This window comes from Thamnophis elegans, chromosome 8, assembly GCF_009769535.1.
Source record: "Thamnophis elegans isolate rThaEle1 chromosome 8, rThaEle1.pri, whole genome shotgun sequence".
Classification (NCBI taxonomy): domain Eukaryota; kingdom Metazoa; phylum Chordata; class Lepidosauria; order Squamata; family Colubridae; genus Thamnophis; species Thamnophis elegans.
Window position 1 is genome coordinate 11194762 of NC_045548.1, and position 16689 is coordinate 11211450.

Sequence of the window (16689 nt, forward strand, 5' to 3'; positions counted from 1 at the left end):
ACCTCGGTTCACCCGCATAACACCTATCCTCCGCGAGCTGCGCTGGCTACCTGTCGATCTCCGGATGCGCTTCAAGGTGCTATTAGTCACCCATAAAGCCCTACATGGCAGTGGATCTGGATACTTGAGAGACCGCCTTCTGCCAATTACATCCCTGCGACCAATAAGATCACATAGATTAGGCCTCCTCCGTATACCATCGGCCAGCCAGTGTCGGCTGGCAACTACAAGGAGGAGGGCCTTCTCAGTAGTAGCCCCGACCCTTTGGAACGAGCTCCCCGTAGAGATTCGCACCCTCGCCACCGTCCAGGCCTTCCGCACAGCCTTGAAGAACTGGCTCGCCCGTCAGGCCTGGGGACAAGGATAGTTCCCCTCCCGAATGATGAATGTATGTTGTCTACTATTTTATTATATGTCTTATCTTAATGTCTGTATTCCCCTTCCCGATTTTATGTGAGCCGCCCTGAGTCCCCTCAGGGAAAAGGGCGGCCTACAAATATTAATAAAATCACAAATCACAAATCACAAAATGTTTCGTTGTGCTTAAATCCTTGTCCCTATTTATTGCCTTCAGCTTCTTCCTGACCTGTCATTAGCTGTCTTTTTTTTCTTTCTGAGATCAAGTCTTAATGGTATTGTAATGAGAGATCTTTGGGAGATAAATGGCTTTGTTGGGAAGAGCTGTGCCTTTATTTCCTATCGCAACAAATATGATCTGACAGTAAACATCTGTTTTCCATTGACTGCTATAAAAATTTGCATTATATAACCTCGTTGTCTGGGGAAGACAAATGTCCGTCTCTGAATACGTTCTTCAGCTCTTTATTATTAATAACAACACAACGCTCTCTTGTGTGATAGCTCTTCACTATTCTATTGTTTTGATTTGGGATTGTTTTATTTTTATATTCCATAGCAAAAAGGAGGAACACTGCCCAAAGATGTTTGCTTTCCTATATCCAATTATTTCACTTTTCTTTCTGCAGCTCCGAACAAATCCTCAAAGTCTTGTTTGAGATGGCGAGGGAGGTATTTAATGAACAGAAATGAATATTTTATGATAGGAGTAATGTGCACTCTCTTGCTAAAGTAGGGGTAGCAATAAACTGACATCCATGGGAAGCCAAAACTAGGAGTGATGAAAGAAAGAGCAAGAGAAAAAGCACCTTAAATCTGTCCTCTTGATTTGTAGAAACATGATTCTGAAATCACAGCGTCAATAGCATTCATTAACTTGCATACATCACTAATTACTGGCATTTAAATTAGGATTGCTCTAGGTCAGGAGTCTCCAACTATGGCAACTTTAAGCCCGGTGGACTTCAAGTCCCAGAATTCTGGGAGTTGAAGTCTGCCAGGATTAAAGTTGTCAAGGTTGGAGACCCCTGTTCTAGGTGACTTATCTGCAGACAGTTGTGTTGTCTACTACATATTCACATTTAAAGAGAATCTGAATGTCCCTGAGAAGTTATTTTGAAGTTGGTAATAAAAGAGTAAGATAGGAATACTACCATCTATCATTATTTGCTGCAGAGAAGCATTTTGATGAGGCGCTTTTATTAGCTGCAGAGCTACAATTTCTGAAAGAGCAAGAATTCACAAACTAGCTATTCCTATGAGAGTCAAAGAAGTTAATGGCATGTATATGCGGGTAGGGATAGAGGCAATTTTAGCATATCCTGTTCCCTTTTGAAGTACGTATATGGCAGCAGATAGCAGCAGGGGTTTTACTACGATAGTTACTTGTAATCTTTGCCCATTTCCTTCTTTGGTGGTTTTGTTTGTGTGTGTGTGTGTGTATGTATAGGTATGTTGTTATTTACCAATACATATACTTTAAAGTATATTTACTCTATCTATCTATCTATCTATCTATCTATCTATCTATCTATCTATCTATCTATCTATCTATCTATCATCTATCTATCTATCTATCTATCTATCATCTTGCTAGCTATCATCTGACTCTCTGTCTATCTATCTATCTATCTATCTATCTATCTATCTATCTATCTATCTATCTATCATCTATCTATCATCTATCTATCTATCTATCTATCTATCTATCTATCTATCTATCTATCATCTATCTATCTATCATCTTTATCTATCTATCTATCTATCTATCTATCATCTATCTATCTATCTATCTATCTATCTATCTATCTATCTATCTATCTATCTATCTATCTATCATCTATCTATCTATCTATCTATCTATCTATCTATCTATCATCTTTATCTATCTATCTATCTATCTATCTATCTATCATCTATCTATCTATCTATCTATCTATCTATCTATCTATCTATCTATCTATCTATCTATCAATTTAAAAGGGCAGGATACTCGTATGAACAAAATTGCATATGCTCCTTCTCATGATGGGCGGCGTAGAGTTTTGATGCATAAAATAAATACAATTCCTGATCCTCCGATGTCAGAATCAAAGGCTATGCCTTAGAACAGCGTTTCAATTTAGGATAATCACAGACGTTATTAACTGCTGCCACGGAAAGCAGAATAAAATCCAAATGATTAATATCAGTGGGAGATGCTAACAGGGCCCTTTCTGTCTGATAATAAATCCGTTTTGCCTAGGGATACATTTGCTCTGCGTAGGGAGGGGGCTGAGTGCTGGGATGATTAGAATCTGGCACAGGGGAATAATCTGAGTATATTCAGCAAGTGATGTTTTAGTTATTATGATCATTATCATGTGACAGTTCTGGTCATTTGAATCTTCCATACTGACACATAGTCAATCATCACCTTAGAGTTGTTACTGTCATTGGGGGGGGGGGGGGGGAAACCCACAAAGCAAAGTATTATACTGAATACTGAAAAACATGGCTCATCTTTCAAAGCCTTCAGAAGAGATTCTACATACCGTATATACTCGAGTATAAGCCGACCCGAATATAAGCCGAGGCACCTAATTTTACCCCAAAAAGCTGGAAAAGTTATTGACTCGAGTATAAGCCTAGGGTGGGAAATGCAGCAGCTACCGGTAAATTTCAAAAATAAAAATAGATACCAATAATGTTTTTGAATAAATAAATATTATTTATTTATAAATAAATAACTAGCTCTGTAAGTGGAAAAGAGGGTCAATAAAAACAATATGGTATCAACAATAACTTTAAATGTACAAAAACCTTAGCTCATTCAGCAACCAAGCTAAAACATAAGAGTTAAAATCCTTCAAAACTGGATTCCTCCTCATCATCTGTATGTCCAAACAGAGCTTCAGCATTAGCTAGTGTGAGGTTATCAGCATAGACATTGTCATCATCACTGAGTTCGCAGTCATCACCATCAGAGCTGTCGTTCTCCCACCCTCATACACTCCTTCTTTCTTTCTCTCTTCCCTCCTCTGGATTCAATGGGATTTTTAGAAAATCCACACTCCTGTGCACACACTTCTTCTTTCTTTCTTTCTTCCCTCCTCTGGATTCAATGGGGTTTAGGAAATCTCCCACCCTCATACACTCCTTCTTTCTTTCTCTCTTCCCTCCTCTGGATTCAATGGGATTTTTAGAAAATCCACACTCCTGTGCACACACTTCTTCTTTCTTTCTTTCTTCCCTCCTCTGGATTCAATGGGGTTTAGGAAATCTCCCACCCTCATACACTCCTTCTTTCTTTCTCTCTTCCCTCCTCTGGATTCAATGGGATTTTTAGAAAATCCACACTCCTGTGCACACACTCCCTCTTTCTTTCTTTCTTCCCTCCTCTGGATTCAATGGGGTTTAGGAAATCTCCCACCCTCATACACTCCTTCTTTCTTTCTCTCTTCCCTCCTCTGGATTCAATGGGATTTTTAGAAAATCCACACTCCTGTGCACACACTCCCTCTTTCTTTCTCTCTTCTTTATAGCTAAATTTGATACCATTAAAAATTAAATAGGATTAAAATCTGTGGTTTATAATTTACCAGTTGTGTCCACCCCACTCCTTTCACCAGCGTTAGCCCGCTGCACCAAGGGGGACACGTAAGAGGAAGGGGAAAATACAAGAGTGCATGCGGCAACCTCGACGTCTAAGTGGGCAAGTTCACAGCATGCGCGCCTGCACGTCTGAGACAGGGCATAAAAAGGGGAAAAAAGGCTGATTGGACCCAGCTCTGTTTGGGGCGCAGGCGTGGCGCGGCAGCAGTTTTTCAGGCTGCTCCCAGATGGGATTGTAAACCCCTTCTACACCCTGGCTCCTCCTCTTTCTTTCTTTCTTTTTTTCTTTCTTTGAAAGAGAAGCCCAAATTAGCCAAAGGGGGGAAAGCGAGCGAGCAAGGGACCCCAGGAAACTAGACTCGCTTGGCTGGACTACGTACGCTCCTTGGCTTAGTTGCTTTCCACGCGCCTGTTAATATATTCAAGGAAACAAACCGCGGCAGTTTTCCCCAAGGGCAATGCCGAAGAGCAGAGCCCGGAGAAAAACCAAGGAAGTCACGGAGGGCATTTGCCACTTTCTCTAGAAGGTGATACGAGCTTCCCTTTCGAATGGGAAGGGACGGGGGGGTTGGCTGGGCTCTTCCCAGCAGGAAAGGGGGTTGTTTGAAACATTGGGACCGGGGGAGGGGTTGGTTTTGTTTTGTTTTGAAAGGAAATCTCAACCTGTTACAATCGTCCTTCCCAAATGAGCCGAGGAGGACAGCGGTGAAAAGTTTTCTCCAACATTTAGGGGAAAGTCGCGAGCAGCATTGCCCTCACAACTGAGGGGAAAAAACCCGCCCTCTTCCCCTTCCAGGTTTTCTTTAAAAGCAGGCAGCGCTCCTTGGCCGCAGGGCTTCACAGGGACCCTTTCCCCCTCCCACTGCTTCGCTCGCTCGCTCGCTTTCCCCCCTTTGGCTAATACAATCCCCCTCCCTTCCCATCTGGGAGCAGCCTGAAAAAACTGCTGGCAGGTATGCGGTTCCTAGGTCAGCGGCGCGTGGGATCAAACTAGGAAGAAACTGGAGGTGGGGGGGAGCAGTTTGAGAGACTATGGAGAATATGGACTTCAGAGGTGGACCAGAAAGAGGTCCCGACAAAGATCCGAGGCTGAATTCGGCAGTGTTTATGGATCAGGGTCAGCCCCACCAGCTGGCGACAGGAGAGCAGAGAGGAGCGGACGGAGCAGAAGCAGCCCCAGGGCTCCGCTGCCGCTCCCCGCATTTTCTGGACAGGGATCCCTTGGAGAGGGGATTCCTTCCTGCGAGACCCCGTCCACAAAATGCAGGGAGCGGCAGCGGAGCCCCGGGGCTGCTTCTGCTGCGTCCGCTGGACTGTGGGGCTTGGAAGGGGGCGGGAAGAGCGGCGGGGTGGCGGTGGCCGGCGGTGGCAGGCTGGTTCGCCTCCTCCTCCTCCAACAGGCAACAGCACTGCCGGATCCAGTTGTACACTCGAGTATAAGCCGAGGCGGCTTTTTTCAGCCCAAAAAGTGGGCTGAAAAACTCGGCTTATACTCGAGTATATACGGTAGCTAGACCTGAAATAAGTGTGTTAATATTATTTAAATGCGAATGACCTAAAGATTTGTTTGGGACATTTTGAGATACCGTATTTTCCGGTGTATAAGATGACTTTTTAACCCCCCAAAATTATTTCAAAAATCGGGGGTCGTCTTATACGCCGGGTATACGAGCTGAAATTGATCCTCCACCTACATGCTTGCACTGTATAGCGCGGTTCTCCCTCCCCTTCCACCACCCCGCTCCACCTAAAACTAACGTGAATCAACGTAGGGGTGGAAAGACACATGTGCATTGACCAGAGAAAGCCCCAAACCAACTTCACGCCCCCCCAAAAAAGGGTGACTCTCCCTCCCTCCCTCCCTCCAACCATCCATCCATCCATCCATCCATCCATCCATCCATCCATCCATCTATCTATCTATCTATCTATCTATCTATCTATCTATCTATCTATCTTATCTATATCTGTACACACACACACACATACACACACACATACATAGATATATATTTATGCAGGAAACTGAATGTAAAATTCAAAAATGTGGTCCTCTGGAGTGAGTTTGATAAAGAGAAACATTTTTTAAAAATTATTCACTAAGATTTTGAGAGTATTTATTAATAATTGCATTTAGATTACTTTCTTTTTAAATTCACCTCAATCACTAGTGTTGCAATTGTTCTGTGAGTGAGCGGGAAAAAAATCTTCACTGAGCCATTTTTAGAAATGAAATTGTAATCCACACTTTCTTTTTAACATTTTGCTATTGTGTTCTTCATTCCAGATAGCCAGCTTGGTGTCTGCAGACCAATTTCAGTTGTACAAGCAGTTGAAATTTGAAAGAGGTAAATTTTTTACATTAATATGTAGGGGTTCAGATTGCCTTGTTAAATTCACAAAGTAGCAAAGAAGATGTAGCAAAAGTTACTTGACTAGTTGTACTATCTTATGGAGGTCTATTCAAAAATAATTTATTAATTTTATAATTACAATTGTTTTTACAATTCTTAAATCTGCAGATCAGATTAAGGAAGAAGATTGCCACTTATCTCCTGATCAGAAATCATAAGATTTTTCTGGTGCAATGTGGCTGATGACAGCAGGGTTATGCAAAGAGATGTGTAGACTCTTCATGGGAATCAACAGGAGTTCATGCTATGTGCATGCATACACACACTTACATGTGTGTGGTTTTTTTTGCCATAGGAAAAGTTTAACCCTTGCTGTTCATTCTTCATGGTGTTGAACACTCTTTCCTTGCCTGGTGTCCATGGCAGTTGGGAGGCAATACATTTAAACAAATTACCATACTAATAATAAGCCATTTGAAAAATTAAGGCATAAACTGACAGTGGTGGTCCCAGTGGTTATCAGCACACTGGGTGGCATACCAAAAGGTCTTGGATAACACTTAGAAAATCTGCACCTTGACAAAATTTTCATCTGTCAATTACAAAAGACCACGCTGCTTGGATCCATGCATGTATTATGCCAATTCATTAGAGGTTATTGGAAAGAGGAAGGCCAACTTCAGCTAAAGATCTAGAAGCAGTGACTTCATGTTGTTGTGTTTATTATAATAACCTTTTACTGTCAATGTTTAAAATTCAGAAAATTGCATTCCTTCCTTTCTTACATAACATAGTCAAATTGGGCTAGAATTGGAATTTCCTTTTGCAAGTTTTACCAAGCTAGAATACCTGCCACGATGCTCTCGTAGTTCTTCCTCATGTGAAATGAATTATATTATTATTATTTTTTTGAGGGTGCTTGGAGGATTCAGACCACTGGGTGAATTCTGATGTAATGAAAGAACAATCCCTTTTGCCTAATGATTCATTCCCTGTGGGATGTTGGATATTCAATTACTTTTCAGAAGCAACCTCACATTTCCTAAAATACTGTACAGTAAGGAAACTCATGCTAGGGAAATCAATCATTTTTTTTCCCCAGTTTACACCAGGGGTGGGTTTCAGGCGGTTCGCGGCGGTCCCCGCGAACCGGTTGGTCGGCGAACCCGGAAGTAAGTAACTTCCGGGAACGCTGAAATGTCCACCCGCCTGCCCGCGTTTCTTACCCGGTTTTGACGAGTTCTGCGCTTCCAAGCATGCGCAGGATGCATACAGCGCCTGCGCGATCCTCCAGGAGCAGCTGGAGCATCGCACAGACGCTAGTACGCATGCATGCACTGCGCGCGTGCACAGGGACGCCGCCGGCCCCGTTCCAACCGAACCGGTTGGAACGGGGTGAGAAACCCACCCCTGGTTTACACTGAGAGTATATTCATAATTGCCAAACTGGCGGCCCGCGGGCAGGATGCATCACGAGCAGACCACGCCCACCCTGCCTCCACAAAGGCAAAAAATGTCACGATACGTCACAGGATGCGAATGAGTTTGACACCTATAGTTTAGATAAAGACAAGATAGACAAGATGGATAAGAAATTTCCTCTTTTCTAAAATACGCTGGGAGATATAAACCATATAATATCCCATGTTTATAACTTTGGTTTCTCTTCTGATTGTATAAATCTTTCACCTTTTTCAAATTTACGTTTTGATCTGTAACATTCTCAGAAGTGCATTTGGATCCACTGAGGACCTGGTGTCCGTCTGCTAATTGTCAGACCGTGTGCCAAATTGAACCAAGCGACTCTGGATTACCGGTGCCTATAAAATGTCAGACGTGCTACTTGACATTCTGTTCATCATGCAAAGAACCTTGGCATGTGGAGGGATCATGCTCAGAAAGCCATTTGGTGGGGACTGCAAATGAGCAAGGGTAAGCGAAGAATCTGTCTAGCTGTTGCGAAATCTTTCTATCATTCAAATTGCTATAAACACTATATTTCTTTAGCAAGAAATTACATTTCTGAACCTGGTTCAATAATGCAATTAATTAATTGTTTGCTAGCTGAAGGGAAGACATTCTGGGCTTTGATTGAGGCACCTCAAGTATTTGAAATGCTGCTTCAGCATTCTTGATTCTGGAAGGTTTGTCAGCCCAAATGACAGATTTAGGGATCAGGGTTAGCTAGGTCAGTGTTTCTCAACCTTGGCAACTTGAAGATGTCCGGACTTCAACTCTCAGAATTCCCCAGCCAGCGAACGCTGGCTGGGGAATTCTGGGAGTTGAAGTCCGGGCATCTTCAAGTTGCCAAGGTTGAGAAACACTGAGCTAGGTAATAAGGCAATTTCTTGGTGGGCATTTCTTGGTGCAATCGAAGCTGTTTGGCTGGGTATAACTTCTACAGAGTAAATACAAGGAATTATTTAAGGGCTGTTTTGTACCTTATGAGGAAGCATGGATGAGAATTATATTTTACTTTCATATCAACTTGTTAAAACAGAATACTAAAGCAAAAAGAAGATGAACTTATCGGCTCATTTTCCCAGTGGAGGAAATATGTGAATGCCAACATTATCCAACCATTAAACACAGTAACAAAACAAATGGGGGAACCTTCTGCTATTTTTGCATGTGTTTGCAAAGGTTGCAGTGGATAATTGTTGCATAAGGGAAGTGCTTTTCTCCAGCTGAAGCACATTTACATGGGTCAATAATATTCTTCTAGGCAACTGTGCTTCAGTTCAGTCTGAATGATTAGCGAAATAGCCAGGGTACCCTTAAGACTGTTTCAGAGTTTTTTTTCCCCTCCTTTTCTTTTCCAGAACGCTTATTAAAAACAACTCAGAAGCTCCAATTAAACAGTGTCCAGTCTGTCGGATCTATATTGAGCGGAACGAAGGCTGCGCTCAAATGATGTGCAAAAATTGCAAGCACACATTTTGCTGGTACTGCCTACAAAATTTGGATGTAAGTTGTCTCTGGCAAAAAGGTTTTTCCTCTATAGTTGTTTAACCCTTCTAGCTAGGAAGACCGATGCTTAAAACCAATAACTTTCCATGATGGCAACTCATGGTTTTCCTTCTGCTTTTTTTTGAGTTCTTCATCCTAATGTTATGGCAGAAGATCTCAGGCATATAACATTTGATGAGGATAAATTGAATTTGAATTGAATTGAATTTATTGCATTTATATGCCGCCCTTTTCCCCAAAGGGTACTCAGGGCGGCTCACAATCCAAGTCAGGGAAGTGGGTACAGATAAGGGATAAAAAGATGAACAGAACAATACACAATTTAAAAGCACACAACAACCATACCATTCGAGGTGGGGGGGAAAGCTCTTTAGCCCCAGGCCTGTCGGAACAGCCAGGTTTTAAGGGCTTTGTGGAAGGCCTGGAGGGTGGTGAGGGTTCGAATCTCCACGGGGAGTTCGTTCCAGAGAGTCGGAGCGGCCACAGAGAAGGCTCTCCTCCGGGTAGTCGCCAGTCGGCATTGACCGGCGGATGGAATTCGGAGGAGGCCTAATCTGTGGGATCTAATCGGTCTATTGGAGGTAATTGGCAGCAGGCGGTCTCTCAAGTAAATGGAGTTTTGCAAATGATACATCTTCCTTTTTGTTCCTCGTTTGCCAGTGATTCTTTTTCCTGCTTTATAAAGCTGTACACTCTATAAAGCCTTATAAAACATGCAGTAAATGCATTATAGAAGGTTAATTGGTGTCAAAGTGCTGGTGACACTAATTTTTGTGAAATTCCAAGTTTATAAAATAGAGCTGGAGGAAGCCTAAGACCCTCATGTTGCCACTTCGTTATCCAAGAAGGTTGAATATATACATAATGGGGTACTATTTTCCCTTTCAGAACGACATCTTCTTAAGGCATTATGACAAAGGTCCCTGTCGAAATAAACTGGGCCATTCACGAGCCTCAGTTATGTGGAACAGAACACAGGTATGCCAATAACATGGATTTGTGTTTATTATAAGACCCTTGGTTTTAAAGCACCAAAGTCGGAAATCGGGAGACCATGAGTTCTAGTCCCATCTTAGGCACGAAAACTGGGTTGACTTTGGGCCAGTCACTCTCTTTCTCTCTCTCTCTCTTAGCCCAACTCACCTCACAAGATTGTAGGGAAAATAGGAAAGGGAAGGAGTACTAGTTATGTTTACTACCTCGAGTTATTTAAAATAATTAAATTAAAGAATAATAAAAGGCAGGATAAAATAATCTAAAAATAAGGTTCGATGGTGTATAGCAGGGTTGTCAAACTTGATTTCATTGAGAGCTGCATCAGGCTTGCGTTTGACCTTGGGGGGCCTGGGGTGGGTGTGGCCAGCATAGGCGGGCCCCGTTTTCACTGGCAGAGTGCAGCAGGAGGCCATTGTGGCTAAACATAGGGTCCAGGGGGGCTGCGCATGCCCCCCGAGCTCTATTTTCGCTAGCAGATGGCTGCAAAACGCCATCATGGCTGAAAACAGGCCCCAGAAGGGCCGTGTCTGGCCCTATTGAGCTCCGTTTTCACTGACAGAGGCACCACAGGCCAGTCCTTTACTATTTCCAGGGTGGCCCCATGGGCCAGACCAGTGGTGGGTTTCAAAAATTGTTCGAACCTACTCTGTGGGAGTGGCCTCCTTTGTGGGAGTGGCTTGCCGCCCATGTGACCGGATATGAAGATCCCGACGACACTTGTCAGAACCACCTTAAATTACCTCACACACAACACTGGCATGCATAAGAATATGATGTAAACTTGTTTTTTAAAAGGCATCTTTGGTTTGCGTTAAAACAACTTCAAAACACGGAATGTTCTGATTGCACCACAAACGCAGCAGTCGTCCTTACCTTTCACAGAGGCACTGAGTTTTATAAATATGAGCATGATAGTGTAGAATAATCATATCCAAGGACCAGTGGTGGGTTTCAAAAAATTTTGGAACCTCTTCTGTAGGTGTGACCTGCTTTCCGGGTCCACTGGTGGAACCTCTTCTAACCGGTAGATTTGACGAACCGGTTCTACCGAATAGGTGCAAACTGGTAGGAACCCACCTCTGGGCCAGACCTAAGTACCCTACGGGCCAAATCTGGCCCATGGGCCTTGAGTTTGACACCCCTGGTGTATAGATATGGATACAGGGTTTTTATAGATATAGGGTTTTCCTTCTTATTTTTTATTTATTCTTTTCAATTTTTAGGTTGTTGGCATCCTAGTGGGCCTGGGAATCGTCGTTTTGGTCACATCTCCATTGCTGCTCTTAGCTTCGCCCTGCATCATTTGTTGTGTCTGCAAATCCTGCCAAAGCAAGAAAAAGAAACACAGCCCACCACCAACATAAAATATCCTCCCTATTTTGGATGTGGATGTCGGTCGTGTTTGTCAGGGAGAAGACTTAATGGTTGACGTCTTGCACTCTGCTTTACCAACCAATCCTCCTTTGTTCTGCCAACTTCTGTAAAAAGTGCCTACTGGTTCACAGGCTGCCACTTTATTTGCAAGCTGCAGCTCAGCTGGGGTGGGGTGGGGCTATTTGTTATGATCTGGGTTAACTCTGCTTTTTCTTTTTTTCTTTGAATGGAGCCGGACTTGTAAAGGTATTTTAAGGTGTTTCAAAATGACTGCTTGGTTGAAATTGGCAGATGAAACTGCAGCCGTTCACAAGAATTCTGAATGACCATTGATTTTCAGAGCACCTTGATACTATATTTCCTGAAGCAGTTATACAGTTTGAGTAAGAAAATAAAATGGATAATTCAGCACTTTTAAAAGAAAATATTGGTTACTTTAAATTTTAGATTTCTGGTGCAGACTTAGTGGCAGTTGAAAAAAACAACTCCCAACTCTTTTAGTAACTGTACAACTTTTTATTTTTAAAAAAAGATCTATCGCTGAAAAGGGGGAAGCCATAAAACTCAAGCGTTGAACATTATTGATAGATCACCTTGCCAATTTACACTTTTTTTTCAAAGGCAAGTCAGGTCAAATAATTTATTTACAATAAGTTCTACTTTGCGACAGCACCAAAACCAATAATACAAGTCTGGCCTTACATTGTAAGCCTAAAATGCTGAGCAGATCACCCTATTTGTATTATTAATATGGCCTATACATTAATTGCTTCCAAGCAGTTGATAAATCCTGAGTGCTAGTTGAGATGCTAGCTTTGGTCCAGAAGTCGGAAGGGTGGCATAACCAACCTGAATGTGACATAACTGGGCCTTTATTTATTTTTCTCTAGATTTCATTATTACTGTCTTATTCCTCATGGTTGAAGTTTAGCAGAGGAGTGAAAATGATATTGAGCCATAAGGACTTTGATCATCAACTAGAAGAACTGAACTTGTCAAAAGGTTTGCCTTTGTAGACATACTGTTCAGTAAAGAATAGTAACTACTTAAAAAACCAAGAACATGAATGACCCTAATAAATATTGTTGCAACAAATAATAGCCATTTTGTTGAGCTAGGGGGAAACTGTGAAAATAACACAGTGTTCTCCGAACAAATATTTGTAAGTTGTGGACTAGCTGTATATCTACAACAAAACTGTGAAGATATCATATAACTCAAAACAAGTTACATGCATAAGCATTGTTAATAAATCTAATTTTCAGATGAAATAACTACTTGCCCATGTTGGAATATCTACTATCTCAAAACAGATCTTCAGCTAATGTGAAATAAAAAAAAAGAGGCGTCTTGAAAATATTCTAAAAGAACAAAGGATGTTGGAGAATATCCAACCAATCTTGGTTACAAGAAAATAATTCTATATTCTGATCATGCCTTCATCCATACCATCCCATTCTATAATAAAAGGTGGCATTACATATACAAGGCACTCAATTATTTCTTGAACAATTAAGTTTATGTATGCTGTGGTATCTAATCTAGTACATCAAGGAAAGCCATGTATGTTTCATAATGCTCAAAATGTTGTCTAATGTCATAAAATTGTGTGGACTTCCACAAAAAAAAATCTTTTTAATAAGCTTAAATTATTGGATCATTTACTGTAGAAATAAATTGCCATATCATCAAGGAATATTGTGGTTAATATATCTCACGTATTTCTTATGAAAGAGCAAAGTTCTATCTAGCATGGTGGCTGGGGAATTCTGGGAGTTGAAATCCACATATCTGAAGATTGCTGAGGTTGAGAATCACTGACCAAGAACTACCTGACTTGTATGTATCTAATTTTCGGTTATCTAGCTTGATAGTAAAATATAAGCCTTAGGAACCTTGGCCGGTGTAAAAATTTAATAAATAATAATAATTAGGGCTTGAATCTTTAGTATTTGAATGAAAAGGGAGAGGGCAAAGGAACCACAATGAAAAACCAGTTGTCCTACTGTAAATTTTTCTACGCCCCCCCCCCCAAGAATCTTTCCGCTTCCCCAGTTCTTTTTAGAATTAAAATAGATGAAACTTATAGGAAATCAATGACAGAATGTTTACCAGAAAATAGTAGCCCATGAGATAAAGGATGCATATTTCTTTTTCTTTTTGTTTTCTTTGTGTAAAACTTGTTAACATGAATAAATAAAACTTATTTTGACAAAAAGCTGTTGACCCACTACGGGAAAGGGTTTTTTTTTTAATGTTTTAAAGTCTATCGCTATTTTCAACAGACATTTCAGTAATTTTTCTATACGTTCGGCATTAAATGGAAAACGGCAGGAAATAATGGACCAAAGCGTGTGCTTTCATTTCTACTGCGCATTCTCTCAGGTGAAGAATGGCAAATGGATATGATAGAAAATGTATTTTGGTTTTATTAGGAAAATGTATTTAGGGAAAAAAAATTAGGCCTTTGGACATTCACAGAGGTTATCATGCTAATCAAGGATTTCAAAAAGGAGATAATTGTCTGTTTGTTTAAGCTAGTACAATTTTATTAGTCTCTTAGTGTAATGGAGGTGCAAGGCTATCATTTTTTAAAAGATTCATTAGAAACTCTGCAGGAAGAAAGTGCAAATGTACTAAGTTATTTAATGATTCAGCATTAGGAGTTTTCAAAAATAGAAGTATACATGAGTCTTTGTTATTAGAAGACATTTCAGTCGTGACCTGACAAATGCGCGCACGACAAAAGCGCTCAGACGAAAACGTGACGAGAAAACTGCGACATCATAAACGCATCCACAACAACGCACCGACAAAACCGCACCCACAAAAGCGCGATTTAAGTTAAGGTAAGGGTTAGATTCAGGGTTAGGTTCAGGGTTAGGTTTAGGGTTATGTTTAGGGTTAGGTTTAAGGTTAGGGTTAGGATTAGGGTTAGGGTTATTAGGTTGTTATTAGTTCTGCGTTGAAGGCGCACTTTTGTCGGTGCTCTGTTGTCGTCGCGCTTCTGTGCTCATTCGTCGGCACGATTTCAAACTTGCGGTTTTCTCGCTGCGGTTTCGTCGGCGCGCTTTTGTCGAGCGCGCATTTGTCGGTGAACCCATTTCAGTCACATATAAGTATTGCCAAGAGAGGAATGCAGAAAAGAGGGAAAGTAACATTTGTCTTGTGGATTTAGCAGCATACTTCAAAAGTTCAAAAAGCATTGGGACCCAACTCCATAACCTCTAGTCAAGACAACCAGCAAGAGGAACCTTTTTATGATTTCTTGACTAAGCAGTTCATCTCCATTGGTGGAATGGAAGACAGCTCTCGGATGTGCTTTAGGTACAGATAGCCCTTGAACTTAAAACCGTTTGTTAATAAACATTCAAGCTTAGAGTGACACTGACAAAAGTTACTTGTGATCAATCCTTCCACTTACAATTGTTGCAGCGTCCCTATGGCCATGTGATCACAATTTGGGCACTTAGCAATTGGCATATATTTATGATGGGTGCAGCACCTTGGAGAGGGTCACGTGATTGCCATTTGCGAGCTTCCCAACTGGCTTCCAACAAGCAATGTCAATGGTGGAACCCAGATTCACTTAACAACTGGGTGACGGTCTTAACAACTGCAGTGATTCACTTTGCACTAAAAACAAAAATGGTTGTACGCTTGGGTGTGGGCTACTTTGTGTAGCAACATAAATTCTGGTCTCAATTGTGGTTGTAAGTTGAGGATTACCTTTTATCCAGTGGTGGGATTCAGGCAGTTCGCACCTATCCAGGAGAACTGGTTGTTAACTTTCTAAGCAGTTGGGGGAACGGTTGTTGGAAGAAATCTCCTTTTGTTTTTTTCCACTTTACAGGGCTAATCCTGTAAGGAAGGCAGGAAGGAAACATTCTAGTGTTGTTTCTAGCCTAATCTTTATTGCCCTGCTTACAGAAACTGCCTCTCCGGTTAACCCTTATTACATTATAACAGCTAAGGTGAAGCGCCCATCGATGTGAGTGACATTGAGTTGGCCACGCCCACACATCACATGACCACTGAGCCATGCCTACCCAGCTGGTCATTAGGGCAGAGAACCAGTTGTTAAATTATTTGAATCCCACCACTGTTTTTATCAACTGTCATATTTTATGGAATAGAGCTAACAAATTACCACCATTGTGTTCTTCTTGTCTTGGTTGCAAAGGAAACTAAATGCACTGTTACAAAGCAAACTGTTATTTGCCTGGGAGATTTTCTTCTTTTCCGGCAAAAGAGAAGCCATTCTTTTATTGCACAGGTAGTTCTCGATTTATGAACCACAATTGAGCCCCAAATTTATCTTGCAAGACAGTTGTTAACTGAATCCCCCCCGTTTTGCAACCTATCATGCCTCTGTTTTTAAGTGGATCACTGCCGTTGTTACGTTGCAACATGATTGATAAGTGAATCCGGCTTCCCCATTGACTTTGCTTGTCAGAAGTTTGCAAAAAGTGATCACATGACCCCGGGACACTGCAATCGTCATATATGTGAAGCAGTTGCCAAGCTTTAGAATTTTGATCATGTGACCATGGGGATGGTGGGTTCACCGACAAATGCACGCTCAACAAAAGCGCACTGACAAAACCACGGCGAGAAAACCGCAAGATCAAAATCACGCCGACAAATGAGTGCAGAAGCGTGCCGACAAATGCGCGCCGACGAAAGCACGCCATTAAAAAAGCAACGAAAACAACCCTAACCCTAACCCTTACCTTAACCCTAATCACGCTTTTGTGGGCGCGGTTTTGTCGGCGCTCTTGTGGGAGCGCTTTCAACCTTTTTGTTTTCTCGCCGCGGTTGTGTCGGCACGTGTTGTCGGGCGTGCATTTGACGGGTCACGGGGATGGTATAGTAGTCATTTGAAAAATAGTCACAAGTCACTTTTTTCAGTGCCGTTTAACTTCAGACTATCACTAAACAAATGTTTGTAAGTTGAGAACTACCCGTATATCGACAACAAAACATGTCCAATACTGTCCACCCTGTGTAACATCTGCTGAGACCGAAGACAAAGGTGGGTATA

At 41.7% G+C, this 16689-nt stretch overlaps 1 protein-coding gene across 5 annotated transcripts in view; it reads left to right on the plus strand.

Moving 5' to 3' along the window:
• The window catches only part of RNF144B (ring finger protein 144B), a 72088-nt gene extending 58751 nt beyond the window's left edge, over positions 1 to 13337 (plus strand). For all 5 annotated transcript variants that reach the window (XM_032222976.1, XM_032222975.1, XM_032222979.1 and 2 more), the window contains 5 exons: positions 6239 to 6299; positions 8033 to 8237; positions 9128 to 9272; positions 10164 to 10253; positions 11495 to 13337. In XM_032222976.1, the coding sequence (XP_032078867.1) occupies positions 6239 to 6299; positions 8033 to 8237; positions 9128 to 9272; positions 10164 to 10253; positions 11495 to 11635 (642 nt within the window). In that variant the 3' untranslated portion in view covers positions 11636 to 13337. The remainder of the gene's footprint in view (positions 1 to 6238; positions 6300 to 8032; positions 8238 to 9127; positions 9273 to 10163; positions 10254 to 11494) is intronic.
• Positions 13338 to 16689: the final 3352 nt, after the last annotated feature.